The sequence below is a fragment of the Benincasa hispida genome, chromosome 7 (assembly GCF_009727055.1).
Source record: "Benincasa hispida cultivar B227 chromosome 7, ASM972705v1, whole genome shotgun sequence".
Classification (NCBI taxonomy): domain Eukaryota; kingdom Viridiplantae; phylum Streptophyta; class Magnoliopsida; order Cucurbitales; family Cucurbitaceae; genus Benincasa; species Benincasa hispida.
The window spans coordinates 41,087,303-41,115,161 of record NC_052355.1 but is presented as its reverse complement, the minus strand read 5'-3'; the positions used below and the strand labels follow the sequence as shown (position 1 = coordinate 41,115,161).

General features: G+C 33.7%; 3 protein-coding genes and 1 pseudogene across 4 annotated transcripts; all 4 read left to right on the top strand.

Moving 5' to 3' along the window:
* Positions 1 to 1,202: 1,202 nt before the first annotated feature.
* Positions 1,203 to 3,894, top strand: LOC120080917 (ATP-dependent Clp protease adapter protein CLPS1, chloroplastic-like). 2 transcript variants are annotated; one of them, XM_039035597.1, is made up of 3 exons: positions 1,203 to 1,442; positions 2,384 to 2,534; positions 3,304 to 3,894. In XM_039035597.1, exons 1-3 carry the CDS (start codon positions 1,379 to 1,381, stop codon positions 3,566 to 3,568), a joined length of 480 nt encoding a protein of 159 aa, XP_038891525.1. In that variant the 5' UTR covers positions 1,203 to 1,378; the 3' UTR covers positions 3,569 to 3,894. The 2 variants fall into 2 exon arrangements, with proteins under 2 accessions (XP_038891525.1, XP_038891524.1); XM_039035596.1 differs by lacking the exon at positions 1,203 to 1,442 and adding an exon at positions 1,560 to 2,172.
* A 2,362-nt stretch (positions 3,895 to 6,256) lies between these two features.
* Positions 6,257 to 8,054, top strand: LOC120081153 (protein ASPARTIC PROTEASE IN GUARD CELL 1). The gene has a single exon (XM_039035836.1). The coding sequence runs from the start codon at positions 6,405 to 6,407 to the stop codon at positions 7,902 to 7,904; it is 1,500 nt and encodes a 499-aa protein (XP_038891764.1). The 5' UTR covers positions 6,257 to 6,404; the 3' UTR covers positions 7,905 to 8,054.
* A 4,956-nt stretch (positions 8,055 to 13,010) lies between these two features.
* Positions 13,011 to 15,650, top strand: LOC120080750 (CTL-like protein DDB_G0274487). Its single transcript, XM_039035373.1, has 7 exons — positions 13,011 to 13,082; positions 13,254 to 13,714; positions 14,068 to 14,251; positions 14,369 to 14,593; positions 14,678 to 14,794; positions 14,881 to 15,114; positions 15,265 to 15,650. The coding sequence occupies exons 1-7, from the start codon at positions 13,011 to 13,013 to the stop codon at positions 15,478 to 15,480; spliced, it is 1,509 nt and encodes a 502-aa protein (XP_038891301.1). The 3' UTR covers positions 15,481 to 15,650.
* LOC120082290 lies at positions 13,929 to 14,039 on the top strand (annotated as a pseudogene).
* Positions 15,651 to 27,859: the final 12,209 nt, after the last annotated feature.

The window sequence follows — 27,859 nt, the reverse complement described above, 5'->3', positions numbered from 1 at the left end:
TAATTAATCAATCTTTAATTTGTTTGTCATCATTGATTTTAATTTGAAATACATTTTTAGATTTTACATTATTTTATTCGTTTTTTATTATTTTAAATTTGGATTAATTTTTTTTATCATAATTAGGATGTTACTTAATATTTTATACGTATTATCATCTAACAAACTGTATATTTTATTTATTTTATCATTTTTTTGTATTTTTTAATCACATTTTGTTAATTATCATCTTATTATATTATTATATCATTAATTTGTATTTTTGACAAAAATTAAATTTTATAATTTTTGTAGTTTATAATCACCTTTTCTTCATTATCATTTTATTATATTATTATACCATTAATTTGTCTTTTTAACAAATAAATAAGTATTCACTTTTGCAATCTTGCTATTTTTGCTATGTCTCTTCAACGAGTTAGGGATTCTTTCGTAGATTTGGTGGTTGATGGAGTTATAAAGTCAGTGTAGTTGGCTTTCAAGATCCTATAAGCAAAATGGTCACATGGAATTAAGACAATGAAACTCCATACAACTAGTTTGATGCCAAACGTAATCATATTTCCAAAAGTCGCATTGAAGTTGCAATTCCTCCAAATACTCCCCTACCAACAACACAATCAACTTTGCTCTTTCTCACCTTTGTGGAAGTCCATCGTTGTAAACATCTATAAGTTTCTAATTACCCCATGGTCTGGCCGTCATCTTCCCTCGCATACACACATTCTATAGGTAGCTGGAAGCATTAAGAACCATATTAAGTAATTTTTTTATTTTTGCTTCTTAAATATTTAGCTATTGTTTATTTGTGATTCTAGAATATTTAGGTAGGGTGTATTTGTGTATTCGTGTTGTTTTTGAAGCAGTGATGTTTGCATTCTCGTTTGTACTTAATTTTGTTGTTTTAGGGTAGTTTTGTCATTTACTCAGTAGTATTTTCTATTATCTAAATCCGTTTTGCTATTTTTATAATTTTGAAATATTTTCTTTCATTTTTCTATTAAAACTTTAAAATTTGGTATTTCTCTTGTTAGCACATTTCAATTTAATAAGTTTTTGCCATATTTCAAAATATTTTGCTCTCTCTTCTCAAACTCTATAAATCCTCGAAAATTGTCAGTGGCACAAAGGCCCATGTTTTATGGGCTGTAATACCGAAGAAGTTTCGAGGCCCAGTTCTTTTGATTATCAAAACGACATCTTTCTTAAAATCTCCATTTCGTCTTCCTCCTCTGTCCCTAAGTCCTCCGCTATTCCCAGTAAAAACCAATCACTCCACTTCGCTTTTCCAATTGAAATTTTAAATCTTTAGAAGAATCAGACAAATTATTTTCCATCGGAATTGATTTTCCCTTCCAGATAGAAAGGAAGAGCAGTCATGGAGATTGCGATTTGTGGGAAATTAGCTCTCTCACCCAATCATGTCTTCAACCCCAAACCAGGTAATACTACTACTTTTATTCATTATTTTTCTTCATTAATAATCGTTAAATCATCTGGGGTTTTGCTGATTTTGATCCGCCATTGCCGATTCCTTGAGAAAGCCCATATACATCATCTTTCTCATCTCTTTCATTTTTCGATTCGGTTTGACTTTAATTCTGTGTTGGAATCTTTTATTCTGGACTAAAATTGACGTCTGAATAAGTTTAATAGCTTTTACTAAGATATTTGATGATCCATGATCCCAAATGATCTCTGAAGTTGTTATGCTTGTGCCCTTCTGTCATGCTTATCTGTCCATTGGGCTAATTGGAATAATTTGATAGCGAGGGGCCAGCATTTGTATAGCATGTACCTTGAGACCAAAACGTGCAATATTTTTGGTGGAAAAAGGATTTTCTCTTTGTTGCAGATATCTTGAATGGATCATATCCCATTGTTCCAGAATCTTCTATTGTGTGGCATTTTCCTTATGCTAGATTTATAGAAGAATCTATCTCCTTTTTTGGTCCTAGTGTGGACTATAAGCTTCCTAGCATATGTTATCCCACTTCAATTTATCATCTTGTAGCCATTTTTCTTTAATTTCCTTCCACTCCACTTCCCCTTCCCCCCCCGCGTTTGTACTTTGCTTTATATGCTTTGTTTTGTGGGGGTTCCATATTCTCTTTTGCATATGGCTTAGTTGTCAATCACGTTGGAAGCTCCATTGTTTCTGGCTATCAATGGGTTAATCTACTTTCTATTCTTTTGAAGATTGAGATTACCTTTTTTTTTTTTTTTTTTTACTTTATTGATTCCTTTGCTTTATTTGCTTTGTTATATTTATATCATTAGATTCTTCCTTCCCGTTTTGCAACTTTATCTTATTGTTTAAGTGCAACACTATGATTGGATTAGCAATTTATAATATTAACTTCTTATAAAAGTTTAATTTCAGGGGACAGAAGCTCTGTATGTAAAGGGCTATGCTCTAACTTTGGCGCATCGGTTGTTAAATCAGCACCAACGGCAGGAAGAGGAGGAGGGTTGTTGGAGAGACCTGTTATTGAGAAAGCAACTCCTGGAAGAGAATCTGAGTTTGATTTGAGGTATTAAACATTAGACCGTACAGTTATGTATTGAAAAGACTACTATATACTGAACTAGAAAAGGGGACAAAGAAAGAATAAAGTATACCAGTTAAAGGCCTTAGAGAGATGGGCAGATTCTGGTGTAGGGTCATCCGAAAACCAACGGTTAGATAGTTTTCACTGATCTTTACAATTTGAATTCTAAATCAGAACTACTGTCTTTTACGCTATGCATCTCTTTATTTTCCATGTGTTGTATGAATCACTTTGTGTTGCCAATGCAATACTTTGGATGATTTTTGAGATAATGTCAGCTATGCCATGTTGCCCTTTGCGTGGGAACACTGAAATCAAAGCATCTCTGTTGATATGAAATACAGCATTCATTTTTGGCGTTAGTGTTTTTAGCTTAACCAACTGCCAATCTTCCATCAACTGAAACTTAATACATTGACTTTTGTTTTCTTAATATTAAGAAGGATGAGCATTCAAAGAATTGCATCATAAAGGGGAAAAACGGAGGTAGTTCTGAGCCTGAATTGCAATGGATGAAATCACTGATTTTTCTCTTTCTTGTTTATACAAATGAAACCAAGTAGCTAAGTTCTTGCAACTTAGGAAGACTTCTGGTTATTAGCAGATGTTGAAGTTAATTTTGAATGCTTCATTTTACAACTTGATTTTGCATAAATGCGCTAACTTCATTGTTCTCTGTTGGATGGTTCTTTTTCATAGAACAAAACAGCAGATATGAAACTAATCATTCTGTATCAACAAAATCCTTCAGGAAATCAAGGAAAATGACACCACCATATCGTGTCATTCTGCATAATGACGACTTCAATAAACGAGAATATGTCGTTCAAGTCCTGATGAAAGTCATCCCTGGAATGACACTTGACAATGCAGTTAACATCATGCAAGAAGCTCACTGCAATGGCTTGTCACTGGTCATCATTTGTGCTCAGGCTGATGCTGAAGAACACTGCATGCAGCTCAGAGGCAATGGGCTGTTAAGTTCAATTGAACCTGCTAGTGGTGGATGCTGTTAAGCCTTTTCTTCATTGGAATACATTCATGTGTATTCAAACTTGTCTTCATAAAATGGAGATGGGTTGGGATTAAAAAACATAGGGAAAAAAAAAGGAAGGAAGAAGAAGATTGGAAACTGGTATGTAAGTATCGGAGAACTCCTTGATATTTTGTTTGTTTTGAGAGTAGAAAGACTCTATTTTGTCTTCCTTCTTTGATTATCTTAATTGTCTCTTTTAACCCACAAAAGATACATATACGAGAATTGTATAGGAAAATTCTTCCCCATAGGTTGATGATAAATATAACATAGAAATTTGTAAGTGTTTTGTTCATTTGATCTCAATATGCTGCATCCTATTCTCTTTGTAACTTGTCATAAAATCAAATATATATTTATGCTTGTTGAGCACAATAATTCTACGAAAGTAGCATAGTTTAGTGGTAATTGACATGTTGACATGAGACCAAGTTTAGTTTAGATCATTTAAATATAATATTATATAATATCATACAATAATGAAGTAATGTATGATGTAACATATGAATATTAATCAAAATACTTAGGAAGTGTTTGGGGCAAGGAGTTAATAGTTTGTGTTTGGAATGTAGATTATTTTACTTTGATTTAGAAAAGTATGTGTTTGAGGTGTAAATTATTTTAGTTTGAGAATGAAGTAGTAAATACTGTAACAAAAAAAAAAGATTAATGTAAAATAGTAAAAACTGTAGCAAATAGTAAATATTATAGAAAATTGAAGTTTTGAAATAGTATATACCGTGGAAGTGATTTTTATTGTTAAATCATCAATTAAATGCACTTTCAAATTCTAAATTTTGAACTTTGCAGAATATCTCTAAATATTCTACAAGATCCCTACGAAAAAGGACCTTTAGTTCTTTCAATACATTTCTATTTTATGTTTTCAATACTGCCAAGTTTAGTCTAAGTTACATGCTCAGAAAGACCAAAAACAAAAAATGGCAAATATTCAACCTTCTATGAAAATGTTAAACAAGAAGTTTGGACTCCATATTTTGATTATAGTTTCCGTCCATATGATGCTAAACTTTTTTGTTAATCACTATGAGTTTAGTTTTAATTGAATCTTATACTTTTAACTCAGTAACTTAGTTCAATTTTACAAATCGTCCATAATTCTATACTTATCATGATAGTTGACTATATTAGAGTTAAAAAAAAATACTCAGATGTATCTTGAGTTGCACCCATATTTATGTAGTTCATCAAATGTTTAATCATAAGTTATCACGTGACAAACTTTTATTTTTTGTTAAATATATTTTTTTCTTTATGATTGAACATAATACATGGAGATGAGTGCAATGTGCACTCTAATATTACTCTTAGAGTTTAATGAGTTAAATGCTATATTTTTTGTGTTAATTGACTATACTATAAGGATTAAATTGAAATTTCTAAAATCATAGAGGATGAAATTTAAGAATGAAATAAATAAATTAAAAAAAAAAGGTAAAAGCAAAGTTGGGCAGTATAATATCAAAGGCAGGACCAATAAATACAGAGAGACACTTTTAACAAAATGATAGCTCCAAAACTAAAAAGCAGTGGAATTAATAAACAAGTGGGCTATTGATTTCATTCCTATTCAATTTCAAACAAACAACATTATTCTAAAGTTCATTCTGTTTACTGATGTGAACAGTGAATTATTTAACTCCCACCTTTTGACACACAAATGTTCCCTCCTTGACCCCACTTTCCTCTCTTTCAAAAAATCATAACTTTACCCCACCACCCAAATAAATAATCCCAACTTTACTTAACTCTATAACAATTATTCTTATTTTTCCAAATATTGTAATATATTTTTTTTGACAATACAAGAAAATAAAAAGACAGACAATTAAAAGATTACCTTACGTGAGATAAGCATAGAAAACTACTCAAGATAAGAAGTAGAAAGGAGGGAAGACTTGTATTTTTCTCAAGCTTTAGATGTGAGAGAGTGCACTAGAACATTTTGGCATCGACGAACATGAGAGAAAAAGATAACTCTCAATATCCAACTCCAAGTCTTAGCCTGCTCGATAAAGAAACCTCCGCGTGTTATTTAGCAAGTTAATCCCCTCTAAGCAATCAAATTCAACTTAGAGGTTTGAATGAAGAAGCTGAGAAATATTCTCCGTTCCAAAACAAACCACAATTGCTTCTAGTGTCTTAACCTCATTGCACCTAGGAAAAACTTAGACCCTGAGAGATAGGCACGGCCCAAGTGGTACAAAAGCACCCACCCAAACCTTTTTGTCTTAAATATATAAAATTTATTGGAATGTTGGATGTAAATTGAAACTGTAAACAATGTGATAGTAACTTGAGACGAATATTGAAACAAGGATACTGCCACATCGTTCTAAGTTACCAATATCAGGTTCCAATTTACATCATACATTTTATAAGAATTCTATCTAATAGATAATTATAAAACATTTAGAAAAATGTTTTGAGGGTAATATTTCCATATTTAAAAGAATATGGGTATTTATTAAAAAAAAAAAAAAAAAAAAAAAAGAGAGAGAGAAAGAGAGTTGAAGGGTATGTTTTGTAATTTAGCGAAATTAAAACCGACAAGTATCATTCTAATGGTCACATTATATATATAGTAAAGTATGAAAGCATATAATATAATAAAATCGAAAACATAACATAATTTAGGGGTCATGTCCCACCCGTGCATTAGCTTCATTCATTCAAAGCATCTTCTTCTTCTTTCTTTCTCTTCAAAATCCTTTAATCTTTCTTTCTTTCTCTTCAAACGCGCTTGTCGTGAAGTGAACTAAATGACACTCGCGGCTTGTCTTCTTCTCTCTTAAATGCTAAACCCTCCTCTATTTTCCCTTCTCAACCATTCCTTCCTTTTCTTTTTCCCTTCCATTCCAATGGCCAACATTTCTCTCTTCCTTCTCCCCCTTCTTTTCTCCTCTCTTTCCGGCTTCCTCTGCCGGAGCTTGCCTCCCACCCCTACAACCGCCGTGCTCGACGTCGCCACTTCCATTCAGAGGACTCAACAGATCTTCGCATTGGACCCTGAATCTTCAATGACAGATGAAAATACCGTCTCCGATTCATCTTCCTTGACTCTCCAGTTGCATTCCAGGATTTCAGTTATGAAAACCTCCCACAGTGACTACAAATCCCTCACATTATCCAGACTGAAGCGCGACTCTGCTCGAGTCAGATCTTTGACTGCTAGGATGGATTTAGCCATTCGAGGCATTACTGGAGCAGATCTTGAACCCCAATTTGGGGCTGAGGATTTCGAGAGTCCGATTGTGTCAGGCGCGAGTCAGGGGAGTGGTGAGTACTTCTCCCGAGTCGGAATCGGTCGGCCGCCGAGTCCGGTTTACATGGTGCTCGATACTGGCAGCGATGTAAGTTGGGTACAATGCGCGCCTTGCGCTGAATGCTACGAGCAAACAGATCCAATCTTTGAGCCTACTTCCTCTGCTTCTTTCACTTCTCTGTCCTGCGAAACAGAGCAATGCAAATCGCTCGATGTTTCGGAGTGCCGGAATGGTACTTGTCTTTACGAGGTCTCTTACGGTGATGGGTCTTACACAGTCGGCGATTTCGTTACTGAAACTGTTACTTTCGGCTCGACTTCTCTCAGAAACATTGCCCTAGGTTGTGGCCATAACAATGAGGGTTTGTTCATCGGCGCTGCTGGCTTGCTCGGACTCGGCGGCGGCTCGCTCTCGTTCCCTTCACAGCTCAATGCCTCGTCTTTCTCGTATTGTCTCGTGGACCGCGACTCTGATTCCACCTCGACTCTCGATTTCAACTCACCGATTCCTCCCGATGCCGTAACCGCGCCGCTTCACCGGAACCCTAATTTAAACACGTTCTTCTACCTAGGCGTGACGGGGATGAGCGTCGGAGGTGATATACTTCCGATTCCGGAGTCGTCGTTCCAAATGAGCCAAGACGGTAACGGCGGGATCATCATCGACTCCGGTACCGCCGTGACGCGGTTGCAGACCACCGCTTATAACGTGCTGCGCGATGCATTCGTCAAGAGCACGCACGATTTGCAGTCCGCACGTGGCGTGGCGTTGTTCGATACATGTTACGACTTGTCGTCAAAGTCGAGAGTTGAAGTACCGACGGTGTCGTTTCATTTCGCCAACGGGAAGGAATTGCCGTTGCCGGCTAAAAATTACCTGATACCGGTTGACTCTGAAGGGACGTTTTGTTTCGCCTTTGCTCCTACGGATTCCACGTTGTCAATCCTCGGGAACGCACAGCAGCAAGGGACACGTGTCGGTTTCGATCTAGCTAATTCGCTCGTTGGGTTCTCCCCCAACAAATGTTAATTGTTATATAGTTTTTTTTTTTTTTTTTTTTTAATAATAGAAGTTTCGTCGTCTTAATCAGTTTCTTAATCCCTTTTTTTATTAAGCTAATTACTGATTTTCAAGTGGCTCTTGTAACATAGAATGATGAAATGGACCACTGGTTAACGGTAACTGCCACTTGTCGTAAAATCTGACGTGGCATGGGGGTATTACTGGGAAGAAGTTGAGATGGGAAATGATATAACCGTTAGGATTTACGGGGTCCAATTAATGAGAGATTTTTTTAAAAAAAAATTAAAATATATTGGAATTGGGAAAGAAGTAAACGGTCAACTGCAAGTTGCAGGTTAGTCGTACGTTGAACATTGGATACTAAGGGCGTGACGTTGATTGGTCTGTCGTTGAGGGTTCCAATTGCCGTTTATGGATATTTCCATTTTCCTCTCTCTCTTTAACTTTTGTCTTTCCTTAGCCTTTCATTCCTATCATTTGTAAGTTTGTTTCTCGAACATTTTTTATTTTTTATTTTTTATTTAGTAGGTTAAACTTTTTGTAATAAATCTTGTATTTTATCTAATTGGTCTATCAACCCTAAATTGTATCTAATAAATTTATCCTTGTATACATAATAAGTTTTAAAACTTTAAAAATTTGTGTTTAGTCTACTTATAGAATTTTTTTTTAAAAAAGTTAAAATATCTATTAATACACAAAATTTTAAAAATTATTAAAAGTTTTATAGTTTTTGTTATATGTCTAATCAAACTTATACTTTTTCGACTTGATAATCGAAACAATTTGAGCATAACTCAATTGATTAAGGTATAAGCTTTCAACTAATAGATCATAATTCTTACTAAACAAAGTCAAAAAGTAAAAAGAAATTCAAATTCTCGCGGATTTGAAATCCAAAAAGTAAAAGCAAACTTAATTTGTTTATGGTTTTAAATGCTTTTGAGTTCTATTTTTTTTTTTCCAACTTTCATTTTTATTTATAAAATAATATTCTTCCAAAAAATTTTCATTATAACATTTTCTTGGAACATTTAACAAGAAAGGAATAGAAGAATTTTCCATGAAAAATACTCATCTTATAATAGTTTTTTGTATGCTATATAGTTAATAGTGTTGTGACGTGGTGTAAATGCTCCCTTATTCCATTATTGCAACTATACTAATCTCCATTCAAATTGGAAAGGCCTTTTGTAATCTTTCTATGGGGACTTCTCCCTTCTTTTGTGATTTCATATTATGTCGCTGAAATTGTTTCTTATTTTCAAAAAATACACACATTTTGAAATCTACGAAATTTCTTTATATACAATATAGAATAACGCTATACGAAAATTCTTCGTATGCAATATAGAATAACGCTAAGTGTGTAATGTATATGATGTCTTTTATATATATATATAACACCAGTCTCTAAACAAAGATAAAACAAAATTGCTAAAATGAGCATGAAACTCATCTGACATAATTGATAAACTATCAACTTTCAAGTAAAATTTTGGGACAAAAATATATATCATGTGATATAATTAAAACAATATAGAGGATATGACTTTTTCTTTATCTACAATGAAATAGAGATGGTAATCACATTGTCATTACACGAACGAGAAAAGAGAGAAACTTTATATTTTCCAAAATGTATGTTCTAAATAATAATCCATTCATTAGTATCAAATATCAATTCCATTTTTTTTTAGAAATATCAATGTCATTTTATTTAATGGAAATTCTAAGATTTAATCAAATTGTAGGTATAGAATTTTGTTGTTATAAGTGTTTAATGCAATAATATAACATCAAGCATTTGCATGTGCATATTTGTTGTCTTACATTATGAATTACATGTGGACATCTCCCTTGCTCAAGTATATAAAAAGAGGTTATCATAATTACTATATTATATATATTATACCATTCTATATTATTTTATATTTTATTTAATGGTTGTTTAGATTGTATTTAGAGTTGTTTTAATTTAATTGGATCTTTGAGAGAATCATTCACACATATGCCATTTAACAGTACAGGATAGTATCTTTACATATTTTATAATCTAGCTTAAATTATTTGATTAGATAAATGTATTTAAAATTCCTTTTTTTTTTTTTAAAAAAAAAATGGCAATTGTAAGTAGCTATATATAAAATAGTAATTGTCAAAATGGAGGCTTGAAAGTGGGAGTGGGTTTAGGTGAGGTAGAGGGCTTTTCTCTTTCTCCCAAGACAAAATAGTAGATTTTTTCCCCTTGCTTCATCTAGTATTATTTTAAATATAGATTTTCCATGGATTAATGCTGAATTATTTAAAGCTAAATAATTTACTATTAAAAATTAAATAAATGTAAAATGAATAAAGTTATAATGTATTAAAAATATACATATATATTTATTATTAATTGAGGCATATGTTATTAACAAAGAGATCAAATAGTCTTATTATATCTATCTTGTTAAAATGAAGGGAAAAAAATATATCTTTTCAGTCTTTAGGTTTGGGGTTTAATTTCTATTTAGTCCCCGATTTCAAAATGTTACATATTTAGTCTTTAAGTTTTGAGTTTGGTTTTAATTTAGTTCTTAGATTTCAAAATGTTGCAACTTCTTGGCATTTGAGCTTTGTTTAAACTAGTAACGGTTCATGTGCAATACACATATTTATGAATTTTACCATTTATTATTTTATTTTATTTTTTTTATGTTTTAAAGGTTTGATGTGAATGTTGAAATTCATTTATATTTATTCATTGTAAATCATGTTGATGAAGTATGCTGAAATAGCTTTTACTACTTCATACTTTATAGATATATATGATGCAATTAAATCTATCATACCAACAACAAAATAATTATAAAATTAGTAATAAATGCAAAGATTCGAGATGTAACACTAACTACACTCAAATATGGTGTTCTATTGGCATAAAATGTAATTATTCGACTTCGAAGTCAACTTTTTCACATATAATAAATCAATTTTGTAAAGTGAAAATATAAAGCACAACCTTTATTTTTCCAACATCTCTCAATAAACGCCTAAACTCGACAATTTGCTTTTTGTATGGATCACATCCATACATGAATAAATACATCCATTTCATGTGTAACCTACACAAAAACAATCAACAGATACTTAAACTCAAAGAGTTGTATCCCAAATATTGATGTGTATCAAGGGACATCTAAACTTGAACAGTCACATTTTTATATGTAAAAATTCTCCTACTTCCCCATTTTAATGTAGTATAGATTTGATCCCTATATTTCACGATTTATATTTTTAACCTCAATTTTCACTAAATACTTATTTTCTACATTTGGTGTTAAAGTAGGTTAATAAATTCAAAATAATTAAGTGAATTATAATTAATTAAGTTTCACTAATTTTCATCACTTAAATTAAATTTTAAAATTTACTTCATAATTATTTTGAATTAATTATAGACATTGACATCAATGTTTTGAAAGTGAGTATTTGATGAAAAATTGAGGTTAAAAATATAAAATTTTGAAATACAGGGACTAAATTCAAACAAAACTCAAACGTCAAAGGTAAAATTGCAACATTTTAAAGCCTATGAACTAAATTGAAATTAAATTCAAAACTTAAGAACTAAACCTGTAACATTTTGAAACCTAAGAACCAAATAAAAATTAGACCTCAAACCCAGGGACCAAAAAGGAAATTTTCCCTAAAATAAAAAATAAGGTAAAAATTAAAAAATAATCAAAAGCATTAGAGTAAGCCCATTTTGGATTGACTTGAGAAAAAATGTTTTTTAAAAAACTCATTTTTATTTAAACATTTTTGACAAAAGATGTTGAAAATACTAACTTATTTTGAGTAGTTGTCAAACACTTCAATCTATTCTAAAATGATTTATTTTTTAAATTAAACACTTAAAAATACATTTTAAACACAAACATATGATTCAACATGTTTCAACTTTAGTTAAAAAAAACTAATAGAATTAGTTATATCAAAAGTGAACATATTGGTAACATATTATTATTTTAGAACTAGTGATGTGTTTACTTTATTAACATATTTGGATATATAGAGCATGAGAAAATGGACTTTATAAAATGATGTGCACGCGCAAACTTAATTCTAAAATAATAATATTGTAGAAACTAAATGGTTATAGTGTGTTAGTTTTTATCGTAGAAACTAAATGAGTTTTTTTTTTTTTTTTTTTTTTTTTTTTATTAATAGAAAATTTTAAAAATATTTATAATTTATAGTAAAAAGTTCAGAAAATACCTCATTTTTTAACTTTTTGTTATAAAGTATAAATATATTTTTTATATTTAAAAAGATCCATGTTTAAATTAGTTACGAGTAAATTTTAAAATATAAAATATAAAAATATTAAATCGAGAAATGAATGCACTATTTTTTTTTAAAAAAGCTAAACATTTTAAAAGAAGAATTTGAACAAAGTTGATTTATGGTATAAAAATAGAGGAGAAAAAAAATTAAGTGACTAATAATTACCTGGCATATAATTCAATTAACATCAACTTTAAAGTTAGAGACCTGCTTCAATATGGTAGTTTTTTTTTTTTAAAGGCTAATAATATCCTACAATTATGTCCCAATAGACTTTTATATTTCATAATTTTTTTCTTTATATATATATTTTGAGAAATAAAAAAAATTGAATTTACAGTCAGGAAAAGAAAAAGGGGGAAAAAAACGTCTACATCTTGACCGAAACGAATAACAGTAGAAATGTAGAACACATCATTTTCCCATCACGCGGACGGTGAGCGCGTGGCATGAAAACTCCTCCATGAGTGGAAATGGCAGTGTCCAAAAGTGAACACCCCCACGTTCCCTTTCCGAGTTTCAGAGTAATTCTGTCCAAATTGTTCTGTTTCTCACTTCTTCTCTCTCTCTCTCAAATCTGCTTCCCTTCCTGAAAATTTTCAATTTCTTATACTTGTTTTCTGTAAAGAAGCCCTAAAAAGCGACCCTTTGATCCTCTCTTCCTATCGTTTTCTTACCCACTTTTCACGTTCTTGTCAACCTCATTATGATTCACTCCAAAAGCTTCCAATTCACAAACCCATTTCTAAACAATGCTCCATAGTTCTATTTCCATTCGTAATGGGGGATTCCGGTAGCGTCTCTTCTTCTTCATTCGATTCCGCCTCCGTTGTTACCGCCGATCAGGCCCAGGTAAACCCCACTAATCTCTTTGGTTCTGTTCAATTTCTTGTTATGGCCGCCTTTTTAAACTGGGTTTCGTTTACTTTTACTGATAAATTTTGATAAAATTCTTCTCCTCTTTGTTTTTTTTTTTAACGACTGATCAATGGGGTTCTTCCTTTTTCTTTGGGCTGTTTACAGAATGTAGCTCAGGGTCGTATGAGTGGTGACGGAGGTCAAGCGCTGTCGGATGAATCGTCACGTTCTTGGCGAGATGTTTTCTGGTCCTTTGTGTTTATGATTCATTTGATCAGTGTGGGATTTGTGCTTGTGGTTCTGGGGCTTAATAGGTTCAAGAAGAGCAATAGGTTACAAATCGATAAGTACACTAATACAATTATGGAGAATCGGGTTGGATTAACAGAGGATTACTGGCCACTTTATGCTTTGGCAGGCGGAGTGGGAAGCTTACTTGGATGGGCTTGGTTGTTCTTACTTGGTTCTTTTGCAAATCATGTAATGAAGATTTCTGTGCATATTTTGACTACATATCTTGCTGTTATAAGTGTTTTGTGCTTCTGGGGCCAGCTATTTTTCTGGGGTGTAGCATTTTCAATTGGTGCCGGGTTGCAGTTCCTATATGTTGTATCAGTTATAGACAGGTATGAGGTTGAATTTTGAAGAATTTCGACATTCTTGAACCCGATTTATTGTCGTGTTTCAGAATTTTTCTCTGATTTCTTTATTTGAACTATAAGAGTGGAAGTAGTGGTTCGGTTTTGTATGTGTTGGGCAATATTTTTCATCATTTTTCCCTTGAACTCAGCTCTTTGAGAAATAGAATTGTAGATTGATTAACAAAAGATTGGACTACAGAGCCGTGCGGTGAGCACAGCGCGAACTATTCTTTTGCCTTTTACTAAAGAATACCGCGTGCTCGTTTTAATATATTGAAAAAAAAATGGACTAGGTGATTATTGCAGTCTTCTCTGACCTTGCATTTTTCCTTCCATAGACTACCATTTACGCTTCTAGTGTTGCAAAAGGCTGTAAAGATGGTATCTGGACTTCCTGAAGTTATAAGAGTTGCATATGCTTTCATGATTGTCATGCTTTTGTGTATGGGAATTTGGTCTTTTGGAGTAGCTGGCATCGTGGCATCGAGTATGGGTGATGGTGGACGCTGGTGGCTACTTGTGGTGAGCTGGCAAGTTTGCTCTTTGTTATGTCCCTTTATTTGAAGATGAGAAGTTTTACAGCTTGAAGGAGCCAGGAATGTTAGCTGAATTTCTATGATATGACATTTCTATTTGCAGGTTTTCTCCATAAGCTTATTTTGGGCTGGTGCTGTTTTTTGTAATACTTTACATGTTATAGTTTCTGGAATGGTGTTTCTAGTCCTAATCCATGGCGGCAGAGAGTCATCATCTATGCCATCAAAGTCATTGGTGAAGGCTTCAAGGTATGCTGTGACAACATCTTTTGGTAGCATTTGCTATGGATCACTTTTTACAGCTGCCATTCGGACACTGCGGTGGGAGGTATTCATGCAAACGCTTTTACTGTGGATTGCTTTGTTTCTTTAGTTTGTATATTTCTTTGTAAACTAAACCAACATCTTTCAGATCAGAGGAATCCGATCAAAGATTGGCAAGAACGAGTGTCTGCTTTGCTGTGTTGATTTTTTGTTTCATCTTGTTGAGACTCTTGTTCGTTTCTTTAACAAATATGCCTATGTCCAGGTTTTCCCTTTTACCTGATGTTAAGTTGAATAATTGAGTTTGACTTGTTTGGTTTCCCCATAATTCCCTGCTTCTCTTTACTTCAGATAGCAGTTTACGGCAAAAGCTTCAACCGTTCAGCTAGGGATGCATGGGAGTTATTCCAGTCAACTGGAGTCGAAGCCCTCATTGCTTATGATTGTTCAGGTGCTGTTCTTCTGATGAGCACCATCATGGGCGGGCTCACTGCTGGAACTTGCTCAGGTATTTGGACATGGATCAAGTGGAAGGATAAAGTGTCGATGGTGGCATGTACTGCAACATTGATGGGAATGGTCCTGGTAAATTTATTTTCTTAAAACTTATTCTCCTTAACTTTTTGCTGGCTGATTCTAGTCTACGAATTATAACCTTTTTTTACCAATTGAGTCCTAGTTCTAACTTGTTCTGAAGAAACTGTTTTTTGATTCTTTATTATTTGGAATGTTCAGGTAGGCCTTGCAATAGTGGTTGTGGAAAGTGCTGTTACGTCCATATACATCTGTTATGCAGAAAATCCATTGTTGATGCAGAAATGGGATGCTGAATTCTTCAACCAGATTTCGGATATGCTTCACCAGCGCCTTCAGCATCGGAGTGCACGAGCAAGAGAAGTGTTAATGGAGCATCGGTTCGACAGCCGCAGGGAAGACCTGGTACAGGCATGAACATTGATACCATACTACCATGGACAACCTCATTTGTTAACTCTATTCACTTGAATAAAACTATTTTTGTTTGAGTTTTGGAGTTTACTTTTGTTTCTTATCAATCAACTGTACAATAGTATAACATTTCAAGATTAAATTATATTGGTAACTTAAAAGTTTTGACTGACTGTTTTGGAGTTTACTTTAATCGTCAGCGCGATTCGATTCTCATTTGATTTTGGTAATGAGAGTCAATGAAAGTCCAAAGATAACAAGGACTTGTCTTTATTCATTTGGAAGCTTCAGTGTTTAGGATATGGGAATGTCAAAGATACATACAACTTTTTAAAGTGCTAAATTACAAAAATATCCCTCAACTTTCCATTTTATTTCGCAACTATGACTATTCTTTCAAATTTGCAATATTCCCTTTATCCTTCTGTAAAGTGTTTTTCCATTTGAGCAGAAGAATTCTATTAGTAGAATGAATATTGCTGTAGTGGTAACCTGAAACGAGACTTGAGATTCACTAGTTTTCCAATTTTCATCTAAAGTCCTAAAGAATTCTTACTGTGAAAGGTCAAAAGGCATTATTGCAACCTTTGAAAAAAATAGTGATATTTTTTAAACAACGGATAAAGTCGAGGGGTATTTTTTGCAATTAATCCTTTTAAAGACATGGATGATCCTCGGTTTTGTTGTCCTTTTGTCTGTGTTTTTCTTCTCTCTCATGCTTTCTCATCCTTCCTGCAACACAAAATAAAAAGTGATGTTATGTTAAATATTGCCATTGTGCTTGTAACTCGAAAGTCAAGACAGGAACATACTGAAAACACAATAGTTTTTGTATTTGACTGCTCGAGGGATGAAAACCCCTGTTCCATTCCCATTCTCCCATGAATTTATATGCCGAACAGGTTCTTCAAAATCATTCCCATTTGGACAAAAACTCAAACTTCTCTCTGGCTGTGGTCGACTATCTCTTTGTCGACTTTTTGCACCTCGTTTGGCTTCAGTTTTGGAAAGTTGTTCGGCCTCGTCGTCGTCGTATGCTGTCAAAAGTAGAATGATCTGCTTCCTAATCTCAGCATAGTAACCATCTTCTTCTTCTGCTACTTGTTTGTTGAGCTCTGCTTTGAAATCCATGGTTATGGTGAAGTTGGATTGTATTTGGAATTTTATACTGAAATGAGAGCCAATGAAGCACTCTGCTGGGGAAAAGAATTGTGATAGATACAGAAAACGGGGGGGGGGGGGGGATTCATTTTAGTGTTAATTTTACACGGCTTCTGTATAGATGTTAATTGCTTCATTAATTTCATAAACTTGTACATTCAGATTAGCTCGCCAAGTGAAATGGAATGCATTTAATGAATTAATTATTTTTTTTTCTCTGTCTAAATAAATTGTCAGAAACAGCCTCCCTAAGTTTTCACCCTTCGAAATTAGCATCTAAACTCATAGTTTTTATCGATCCATCTTGTTCATGATCTATCGTCAAAATTTACATAAAAATTTAACCTTTTATAACTTATCCATTGTTTTGGGATTCACGGGTAGATAACGCCTGACATTCTATCAATTTCTTTTTTTAAATATTATATAAGCTTTCCAAATTTTATATCAAATCTTACATAAATTTTCAAATATTTCAGTCCAAAGATCAAATTGTGCCAAAAAATTAAGAAAGATTTGGGAGATATGAATCTTGGTGTATCTCGGAAAATTAACCACATCCTATATAATTAGGCCTTTTCGTTGAAATCTCAGCCAATTAACCTTGAGATTCTTTGTGTTTTCCCAAATTTTAATTTTTTTTATTTACAATATTTGATCTCTTATAAAATTTAAAAATCACTTGAGACCCATTTGAAAAACCATGATTGGTATTTGTAAATTTGGAAATTTGGAAACAAAAATTAGAGTACAGATTTGAAGATTTATATAAAATTTGATATAAAATTTGGTAAAAACAATCGGATTTGGAGAAATTTTGAAACAAATATAAGATTTAGTACAAGATTTAGAAAGATTATATAATATTTCGAAAAATTAGTAGAATTTGAGTATTAGATTTCAGCAAGATAGCCCAAAACCATCGATGTTATACAAAATTGATTTTTTTAATTGGTGATCGATCTCGTTGAGATGAACTAGTATAACAAATTTTCAAAAAGCGTGTTAGTTTTGAAAAGTGAAGACTTGAGTATTATTTCTGACCATTTCTAGGGATGGCAATGGGGCTAGGGCAGGGTGGGAATGACTCCCCATCCCGGTCCCCGTGGGGATTTTTAATATCCGTCCCTACCTCATTTCCCGTTTTGGGGAGTCGAGATCGAGGTCGGGAATCTGGATTCAGGTCCCTGTGGGAAAAAATACCCGCTTTTTATTTTATTATTTTGATTATTTAAAATTAACTAAATTTAATATTTATATTGAGATCGTAAATTTTATATAAGAAATTAGTATTATTGTTACATATAGTTGTTTAATTTAAACATTATATGTTTTTTTTTTATTATAAATTAATAAAAATTAAATTTATTATATTATATTTTTAAAATAAAAAAATCTGAAACCTACTGTTTTAGAAATATATAATATTATTATTATTATTATTATAATATATTAACAATTACAAAAACTCGGGATGGGGACGAGGATCGAGTTCGGGGTCGGGGAAAGGACGAGGATCCCTTCCCCGTCCCCGCCCTGTTCTCGATCGGGGATCCGATTTAAATCCTCGGTTTGACCGTCCCCGATCAAACTGGAGATTCTCCGTCCTGATCGGGTCGGGGACCCACAGACAATTTTACCATCCCTAACCATTTTCCTTCTATCGGTTTTCTTTCCTTTTTTTTTTAATTGTTTTTTGACGAAAATGGAAATATCTTTCCCGGAATGACAAATAGTCAAATACTGTAATTACGAGTGCATTCTTTATCATATTCTAAAAGAATAAGAATAGTTTAAATATAATAAATTCCATAGGGATCGAATTTATTTTACGAAATTCTATGGGTGAATGTTTGTGAAGAATATAAACTCAATCAAGATATAATAGATACATTTGGAGTTTATAAAGATTTTTTTTTTTGGTTAAAATTAGAAGGTGAATTAGTGAAGGTTGAATAGATGGTATGAATTTAACTTTATTTTAACTCAACAATTGGAACAGTAATTGATATTTATTTATTAAATTATGTTTGGATTGACAAAATTGTTACATTTGACTTAGTTTATACTCTACTTTAATAAATTTAATTATTTATGGGGAAAATTCATTCATTCTCGTACTATCTCATCTATTCCCTATGTATGTACTTAACCTCATCTTTAAACACCAAAATGGGGATAGTTCAACGCTTCACATTTTTCACTTAATAAATTCATTCATTCGGACCAAAATGGTTGACAAGAGAAATAACAAATTTTAGATTTTCATTTGAAAAAATAGTTAAAAAGTTTCAAAATTATGAAAATAGCAAAACAAATTTATATAATAGAAAATACTAATTAGTAAATGACAAAACTACCTAAAACAACAAATTAAGTACAAACGAGAATGCAAAGATACACTGCTTAAAAAACAACTCGAATACTACAAATATACTCTACCAACATTCTAGAAACACAAATACACAGTATCTAAACATTCCAGAAGCAAAAATTAAAAATCACTCAAGATGGTCTTTAACACTTCCAACTACCTATAGAACGCATGTATGCGAGGAAGATGAAGATCAGGCGGTGGGGGTCATTAGAAACTTATGGATGTCTACGATGATGGACTTCTGATGCGTTCGTATCATGCGATGAAATGAATAATGATTATGAGGTTATAACGTTTTGTTTTTCTTGGTAGAACCCAAGTGTAAGTCCGACCAGAGTCCTAGTAAGTTCAGGGTCGAACTCAGGGATTGCTTACAAGTGTGAGATGTGTTGGGATTGTTTCCCTAAATCTCGTAGGGTCCTATAGTTTGTAATTGTATTATACAAACCCATTATTTATTTAATAAAATATATGATGGTTTATTTCAAAATTAGTTGCATTAATCACAAACCAATAAACTAACATCCAAGGTTATCTTGTAGCTTAAATATGTATGTAGAGATATGCGGGTGGATCATGTTTAAGTGATAACCTAAATGGTCTGTAGTAGATGAATAAGGCTAAGTAACTTATCCTAGTGACACTACGAATATGGTCCGCTTTTTAGGTGTTACAATTGTTGTAAAGAGTTATAAATGATCTGATCCTGATCATTCATGTGTAGGCATGTGAGCGAGGATATTCTATACAAAGAAGTTTGTATAAGACCGAACAACAAAATATTTAGTCTCATTATATAACGCCATTCATAATAGAGACTTACATTTCACTGGGATGACCATAGGTAACATGATTTGAATCCTGAGTGAGTTGTGAACTCCTGCCTATGAGGGCGATCCTTTGATTTGTATGGATGAGAGTGAACAGATCGCCGACTCAATAAGCCTACCATTTTGGGGATTCATCTGATTGGGGAGCTGGGAACACAACTACACAAGAAAGAATTCATGTCTTCCCCGAGGTAGGGGTTAGTAGATAAATTTTTTCCTTAAGGGCTAATTCTAGGGCTTGAACAATGTAGCGTCACACCCTCTCTTGGCCCGAGAGGGGTTTAGTTATAGTTGGATTATGATCTATTGTTCATTAGAGGGATTAGTGGCACTTAAGAAGTTAGATGTAACTACAGAGGCAAAATGGTAATTTTGGCCTAATTGTACTTACAAACAATTTGTGAATGGTCATTGTACTGTTGATTGGTTATATCCAATGGACACAAAAATTTATCTGTAGTACGAAGAGTGTGGCTGTCGGTCTTTAGTGGAGTGTCCGACAGTTAACGAATGGTGAATAATTTAATTAAAGAGTTTAATTAATTATTCACATACCTTTGGAGCTTCAAGCTACAGATCCATGAGGTCCCCTTGGTAGCTCAATAGAACTAAATGAGAATCGGTATTTGGATTAATTTGAATTGTTCAAATTAATTGAGGGAATCGATTATATATGATATAATTAAATTATTTAATTATATGTGATATAATTATTATAATGTATTTGATACATTATATCATTTGTGAGAGGAAATAAATATTTGAATATGATTCAAATATTGATTATATGGATTGGATTCATAATTGTTAAATTTAACATAAATGTGATTTATATTAAATGTCATATGTGAGAGAAAAGAAACTGTAGGTTATATTGTATATGATACAATGTTAGAATTATAGGTTATTTGTTATATTTGATATAACATATAGCTTAATATATAAATTATATGATAAGTTAGTTATCATATTTATATATATATATTAAATCATAATTTAAATAAATTAATTTTATTTTTAAAATTAATTTAATTTGAACAAGGGAGGCAGTTACTTACAACTCCATCCCCTCCTTTCTCTCCACCCATGTAAGTAGGTGGTTTTGTGGTTTTAGGATTTTTTTTATCTTTTCAACCTGTGAAAGACAGAGATAGTGAGAAGGTTGTGCTTTGATCAAAAAAAAGTTTTCTGAATTCTCTGCTCTCTCTTCATCTCAAAAACTCTCATTCTCCTCCCTCCCCTCAATCCAAATTCACCAGAGTCCACTACTCTTGGATTCTCACCAGAGAATACCAAGGACTCCAAGTGGTCATATCCAATTGGACATCTCTCATTCTATACGTGATTTGCAGATCGAGGGATTTCTTGTGTGAAGAAAGTCTTCAAAGGTAAGGTTTCTGAAACCCTAAATTTCTTTTTAATTGAGCATGTTGTATTTATTTGTTAAGATGAATAATCTATTTGATTTTTTCTGTAAAATTTCTTTCTCTGTAAAAGTGGGATTTGGGACGATCCTGCTTTCGCTCAAGGGCCCTTAAATGGGATCCTTCAATTGGTATCAGAGTCAAGTTATGTTCCCAAATTCTTTTTTTTTTTTTAATTAAATTTTATAATGCTGGTGGATTTTTCCTTTCCACATTCTGTTCATGATTCAGTGATGAATGGCCTTGTGATGAATGTGGTTTTGTTGATGGATGTTTTGGGATAGGATACTTAGTTTTATGGCTTATTCTTTTACAAATTGGTTTGAAAGGCCCATGTTTTAGACATAGTTATATGCAATAGAGTCTTTATTTGAATGTCATTTTGTCGTTCGTGGATTTTCCGATGCGAATCTGGAGAAAACGGACTTTTTCCAACGAATTTTTGATGGAGTTCGAAACTGCCCAGAAGGGATTATCTCGCAGCGTTACAATGTTATGCCCTAACGATGCAACGCTACGACGTAGAACAATGTTGCGTTCTTTCCGTAGCGTTGCAACGTTGCGATGTAGAAAGAACCAATTGATTATGTTCCGATTCGGTTCGTGGTTCAACTGGTTCAGCCGCAATTCAGTCATTTCGGGCGATTCGGGTTTGGTTCAGTGGCTGGTTGGTCCGATTCGAGCGGTTCAATGTCCGATTCGCTTGTATTTGAATCGGTTGACCCTTATTCTAGTAGTAATAAGCTTTTAAATTCCTTTTAGGTGTCCTATCCCGATCGCTTAACTGTTAGTTTTAAGTATACATGTGATGTATATTTTTTTTCCATATATGTCATATTGTATGTCATATAGAATTAAAACCCATCATAGGTTATGCATTTATATTCATGCATCATTTTATATTATAAGTGTTATAATATATGTATATGCATGATTTAAATTATATAACATGCTTATGCATCGTATAGTATATGTATGCATGCATTTATATCATATCCATGCATTATTTATATTATAATTGTTATAATATATGGTTGAATGAATGTATGGATGTATGCTATAGTATGATTCATTACTTTATTATATAATTGTTATATATGTTGGTAATGAATTGAGATTGCATGAAGCATGACACCATTTTAGGTTAATTTATAAATGTTATGATTAATAAAGTATGTCAAGCATGCAATGAATATTTTAATTGTTTCATTTATTTATTATCGTTATAACTAAATGAAATTAGAATTAAAATCAATAATTAAGAGTTTCGTGCAAACTTTAGGTTATAATTATCTTTTAAAATTGTTTTAAAACATGATCGAGATAGACCTAAGATCACATTTTTAATAAGATTGGAAATCTTAGTTTAATCTTTTAATCGATTTAATAGGATTAAATTGATTCTTAATAAAAGATTAAATATGTAACAAATGTATCTATAAGGGAACTTTTGTCTAAGGCAGGTTCTATCTAGGCTGGGGTACTTAAGATGATGGAAACGTCGCACCCCTACTCGGAAACCTACCTAGAAAGGTGAATTAGATAGATTTGTTACATGCATGCAAGTTTGATTGAAATCTATTAAAGAATTTAATGGACCTTAATCAAAATTGTTTAATTATCCAAAGACAAGTGTTGTTTTTGGGCAAATTAAATAATCACTTAATTAAAAATCAGTATTCGGATTTTTCTAAGTTAATTAATCCTAGGTAAAACGCTTAGTGGGAGGAAAATTGGGTATATGATACTTCATTTCATCCTCTTCACATTTCTCCCTTAAAGTTCACACTGTGAGATCTATACTTGGCCTCGAGGTACCATGAGTGTCCTCCTACGAGTGACATTTGTATAGATCAATATCAAGGTGAATGGAGAGAGTGTTTATAGTAAGTGGGAGCGGGACGTGTGACAACACATCCCTTGGTTTCTCTCATTAGGTTGAAGTAAAGTTTCATGTATCGCCTCGTGGCATTGTAGGTGTCCCCCTAAACGATGGCAATTATACATGATGCTTTATTCAATCTCCAGAAATGGATAGAGTTGCTTTAGTTACGTGTCCTGATAAGTTTTTTCCTATGGTTGGCTCATTGGGGCAGAACTCTAGAACCTAAAATGAGGGGTTATACTTACAATAATTGTTAAACAAGTTAATAAATTTTGGACCGAACAATGGTGATTGCTAGTTAGTGGCAAGTTGTTTCTGTCTAATGGTTGAGAATGTCTCATTTTAGTAAAAGGACACTTGATCACCCTACAGTAACTTTTGTTCTGCCTCACTGAAACATCAATGCAAAATAGATGTCACTTAGGTACATTAGACTATTTTGCTAAAAACTGATTGGTTGTCTTAGTGGTTTAATGAAGTAGACTAATTATAAATAATTTGTATGGTTTCAGCAAATTTTATTACAATGGCTGCCACAACTTTAAACTTTCTTGCCGCTGATAAATTAACTAGTGAAAACTACACTTCATGGAAAAACACGAACAACACAATTTTAATTATTGATGACTTACGTTTTGTCCTTATGGAGAATTGTCCTCCTATTTCTTCTCCTAATGCTCCTCGAAATGTTCGAGAGGTGATAACTTGTAGAAATACAAGTTATTGTCTTTCAAAAGTTGGAACAATTAGGGGTTTTAATGATAAAATCTCATCATTCTTAGAGAAAATGCATGGAATTACTCAAACACTACCAAACTCATACAAAAGAATGTTTATTACTGAAAGTTGCATCACTAACGCATAATATTGCAGGATTTCAACAAAGATTTTAAGTGTTGTAGACAACGTCAACGCATGGACATGCGTTGGAGGGATTTCAACGCAACAAAGGTTCATTGACTCAGGTTGTTTGTGTCAAATCACCACTTGCAAGCATGGGCATCTGCAGCTGGCGGCGTCTGAAAAGTATCTCAATGTCAGGCGGTTGACCAGGGTATAGAATTTAATGCTGCCCCTCATCAAGCTGAGGAAGAGCAACGCCTATAAATAGAAGAAATCCCACCAAAAGAAGGGGATCAACCCATTTGTATAATTCCGAAATTTAGAGACTTAGAGTTTTGCTGCTGTGACAAGAAGAACACAAGAAAGAAAAGATCCACCCCCACTGTTGATCAAGGAGTGGAGAAAACTTAGCTCGAGAGAGAATTTTCTTCCATTTATTCTACAAGTTGGTCGTACAAGAATTTAAATTGAGCCAAAGAGGAAAAGAGATTGTACTCTATGATTCAACTATTTTTTTTTCATCTCAATTCCATTCTCTTCATCTCATTCGATTAAGTATTGATCTCGTAAAAATAATCTGGTTCTTTATGAATTCACATATTTGATCAACTACACTTTGCTACTGTTTATTTCTTACCTTATGTTAGATGCATCTATAACTTCATGCAAAGTCATTTCTAAACGCTTAAGCCAACATAATCACTTGGTAAAAGCTACTTTATCTTGAATTATTCGAGAGAATAAGCAACCAAACATTAAGTTAAAAATGTTTGGTACATCTAGAGATAGAGGCACTAGTGTTTTATTGCATTATGTGATTAACTCATGCATCCTAGAGATAGGAATTTGTGCGGCATTCGCATTGAGAAGTACTGAATAGAAAGTAAACAGAAACCTAACGCATTTACAGAGTTATAAACAAGCAAAGTCATTTCCATCCGCCCCAAATTCTTGTACGTGTACATTTCACTTAGATCGACGCATGCCGCTTGCACTGAACACCATTTTCACACAACCCCCTGTTTTCCACTTGACCTTTTTGTATCTTTTTGCATGCACACAACAAACTTAGTGTAGATAACTCATTCAACATTCACTTAGGATACTTTTACATTACCTTCAATGCAAGCTCTGTGTTAGCTTTAATCTAAATCCCTGAGTTTGGCCTTGGACTTACTAGGAATCTTGATTAAATTTATACTTGGATCTGATTTAGGAAAACTTGAACGCATAAAGAGAAGTGTCACGCGTCCCTTCACGCATCACTAATGCATCACTAACACATCGTCAACGCATCATTCACATTTACATCCTATTTTTCCAATTTCCTCACACAATACACTTCTAAGCTCACTTAACGAAGAGAACAAATAAGTTTTCGGCGCCGTTGGGGGGGATTTAGCAATAAAACTAACCAGAAATTTGTCTTGTATCTTTTGTAGGAAACTTGCAGCTAAGGGAGTATTACAAGCTAAGCCGAAGCTTTTAAACGTTTATGAGATGGAAAAACACTCCAGAACTCGTATACGACCCCAAAGTTGAAAAGACCTTCCGACAAAGAAACCGATCTAATCGTCTCCGTAGGTAAAGGCAACAATAATTCAGATAGCAACTTAGGCAACAAAAAATGGCGGACAAGCAAGTAAACTATAACTTAGCTCAACAGCTAGCCAACGCTGCTCAAAATTCTATCATAATGGCGAACAGTAGTACGCGTTCTATGTGGGAGTATGCTTCTCTTGTGTTATATGATTTCTCACTAGGGATCATATATCCAATGCCAGATGGGACAAGATTTGAGATGAAACTTGTAATGTTACAAATGCTTCAAACAACTGGCTAGTTTGGAGGTGCTCGTGGAGAAGACCTTCACACCCACATGAAACGTTTCCTGGAGACATGCAATTCGTTTGTGATTCCTAGAATCACACCAGAGGCTATCAGGCTATCCTTATTCCCATATTCTCTGCGTGATGATGCAAAGCAATGGGCGAGTTCTTTGGAGCCTGGGGAGATAATGACTTGGGAAAAGTTAGTGGAGAAATTCATGCAGAAATATTTTCCATCCACCACGAACGCAAGGAGGCAGAGAGATAATGAACTTTGAGCAAGAAGAATTCAAAACTTTGAGTGCCGCATGAGAGCGCTTCAAAGGACTGGTCAAGAATTGCCCCAATCACAGATTACCTTTAACTGTCCAGATGGAAACCTTTTATGGAAGATTGAACAGAGCATCTCAAATGGCAGCCGACGCAATTGTAGCTGGCAAAATCATGGATAAATCGTACAATGAAGCTAAAGAAATACTAGACCGTATCGCCAAGCATAACATGGAATGGGTAGATGACACTTATAACGCAAGAGCAAATAAGAGGGGACACTATTAGAATGTAAACTCTGTTGATAATAACGCAATAGCCACATTTTCTGCACAAGTGGCTACCATGACAAACCTTTTGCAAAATACATCACTAGGGAACGTATCAAACACACAAAAGGTAAATCAGGTGGAAACATTTGCACAGCCCATGGTTAGCTGTGTGGGCTGTGGAGATCCTCATTCCTACACTGATTGCCCACAGAATCCACAGTCGATATGCTTGATTAAAAATAACCCATTCTTGAACACTTATAATCCCGGATGGAGGAACCATCCAAATTTTTCTTGGGGAGGTCACTGACAGGAGCAACACCATCCAGGGGTAAATCAGCAGCATAGGTAAGGATCGCCGCCTGGATTCTAGCCATCTCAGCTTCCGCACCAACAATCCTTTAATAGAGGAAGTCATGCATTGAATTCAGCTTCTCCGCTTGAAAACCTCTTAAAGGAATATATCGCCCAGAATGACGCATTGCTAAAAAGCCAAGTGTCATCCATTAGAATTCTGGAGATACAAGTAGGGCAAATCATTAGATCGGTTGCCAGAAGTCTTTCCCAGTAATACAGAAACCCCGGGAAATAGGGAAAAGAGCGATGTCATGCGGTGACATTGCGAAGTGGCAGACCTCTTGTAGAAAGAATAGTGAACCCAATAAACAACAATCCTTCAACTGAGCGCATAACACGCCCAAAGGCATTTGAAGATCAAGAAGAACGAACGTTAGAATCCACAAGTCATTCCAACTTGAGCATGTCTAACGCAGTAACATCTGCGATTCAGCTGAAAGCACTATTTCCCAGACACTTACTGAAGAAGAATGATGAGCAGCAGTTTAAGCATTTTCTTGAACTTCTGAGGCAAATGCACATTAACATCCCACTTACAGAAGCCTTAAAAAAATGCCCAAGTATGTAAAATTTTTTAAGGATATTCTGACGAAGAAGAGAGGAGTCAGTAAGACAGAAGTAATTGCTCTAACGTAAGAGTGCAATGCGTTAATCAGCAACAACTTACCCAAGAAACAGAAGGATCTGGGAAGCTTCACAATCCCATGCTCAATCAGAAGGCTAGACGTGGGACATGCATTGTGTGATCTGGGTGCAAGCATCAACTTCATGCCCCTCTTAATTTTCAAGAAATTAGGAATTGGTGAAGCGCAACCCACTTCTGCAACACTTTAACTCGCTGATAAAATGATCACATATCCTGAAGAAAAGATTGATGATGTTCTGGTGAAAGTTGACAAGTTCATATTCCCAGCGGATTTCATCATCATTGATTATGAAGCAGACAGGGATGTACCAATCATTCTTGGACGCCCCTTTCTTGCCACTGGGAAAGTACTAATAGACATACATAAGGGAGAATTGAGCATGCACGTAGATAACCAAGAAATGAAATTTAATGCGTTAAACACATTAAAATGTTCGGATGATGTAGAATGTCAACTTAGCAACTCAATAGAATTGCCTGAAGAAGAA

Excerpts from the sequence above, each read along its gene's own strand:
- LOC120080750 (XM_039035373.1), top strand. The coding sequence starts at position 13,011 with ATGGGGGATTCCGGTAGCGTCTCTTCTTCTTCATTCGATTCCGCCTCC. Across the intron at positions 14,594-14,677 it reads TTCGGACACTGCGGTGGGAG|ATCAGAGGAATCCGATCAAA; the intron begins GTATTCATGCAA and ends AACATCTTTCAG. Across the intron at positions 14,795-14,880 it reads ACAAATATGCCTATGTCCAG|ATAGCAGTTTACGGCAAAAG; the intron begins GTTTTCCCTTTT and ends TCTTTACTTCAG.
- LOC120081153 (XM_039035836.1), top strand. The coding sequence starts at position 6,405 with ATGCTAAACCCTCCTCTATTTTCCCTTCTCAACCATTCCTTCCTTTTC.
- LOC120080917 (XM_039035596.1), top strand. The coding sequence starts at position 1,983 with ATGTTATCCCACTTCAATTTATCATCTTGTAGCCATTTTTCTTTAATT. Across the intron at positions 2,173-2,383 it reads TTGTTTCTGGCTATCAATGG|GGGACAGAAGCTCTGTATGT; the intron begins GTTAATCTACTT and ends GTTTAATTTCAG. Across the intron at positions 2,535-3,303 it reads GAATCTGAGTTTGATTTGAG|GAAATCAAGGAAAATGACAC; the intron begins GTATTAAACATT and ends AAAATCCTTCAG.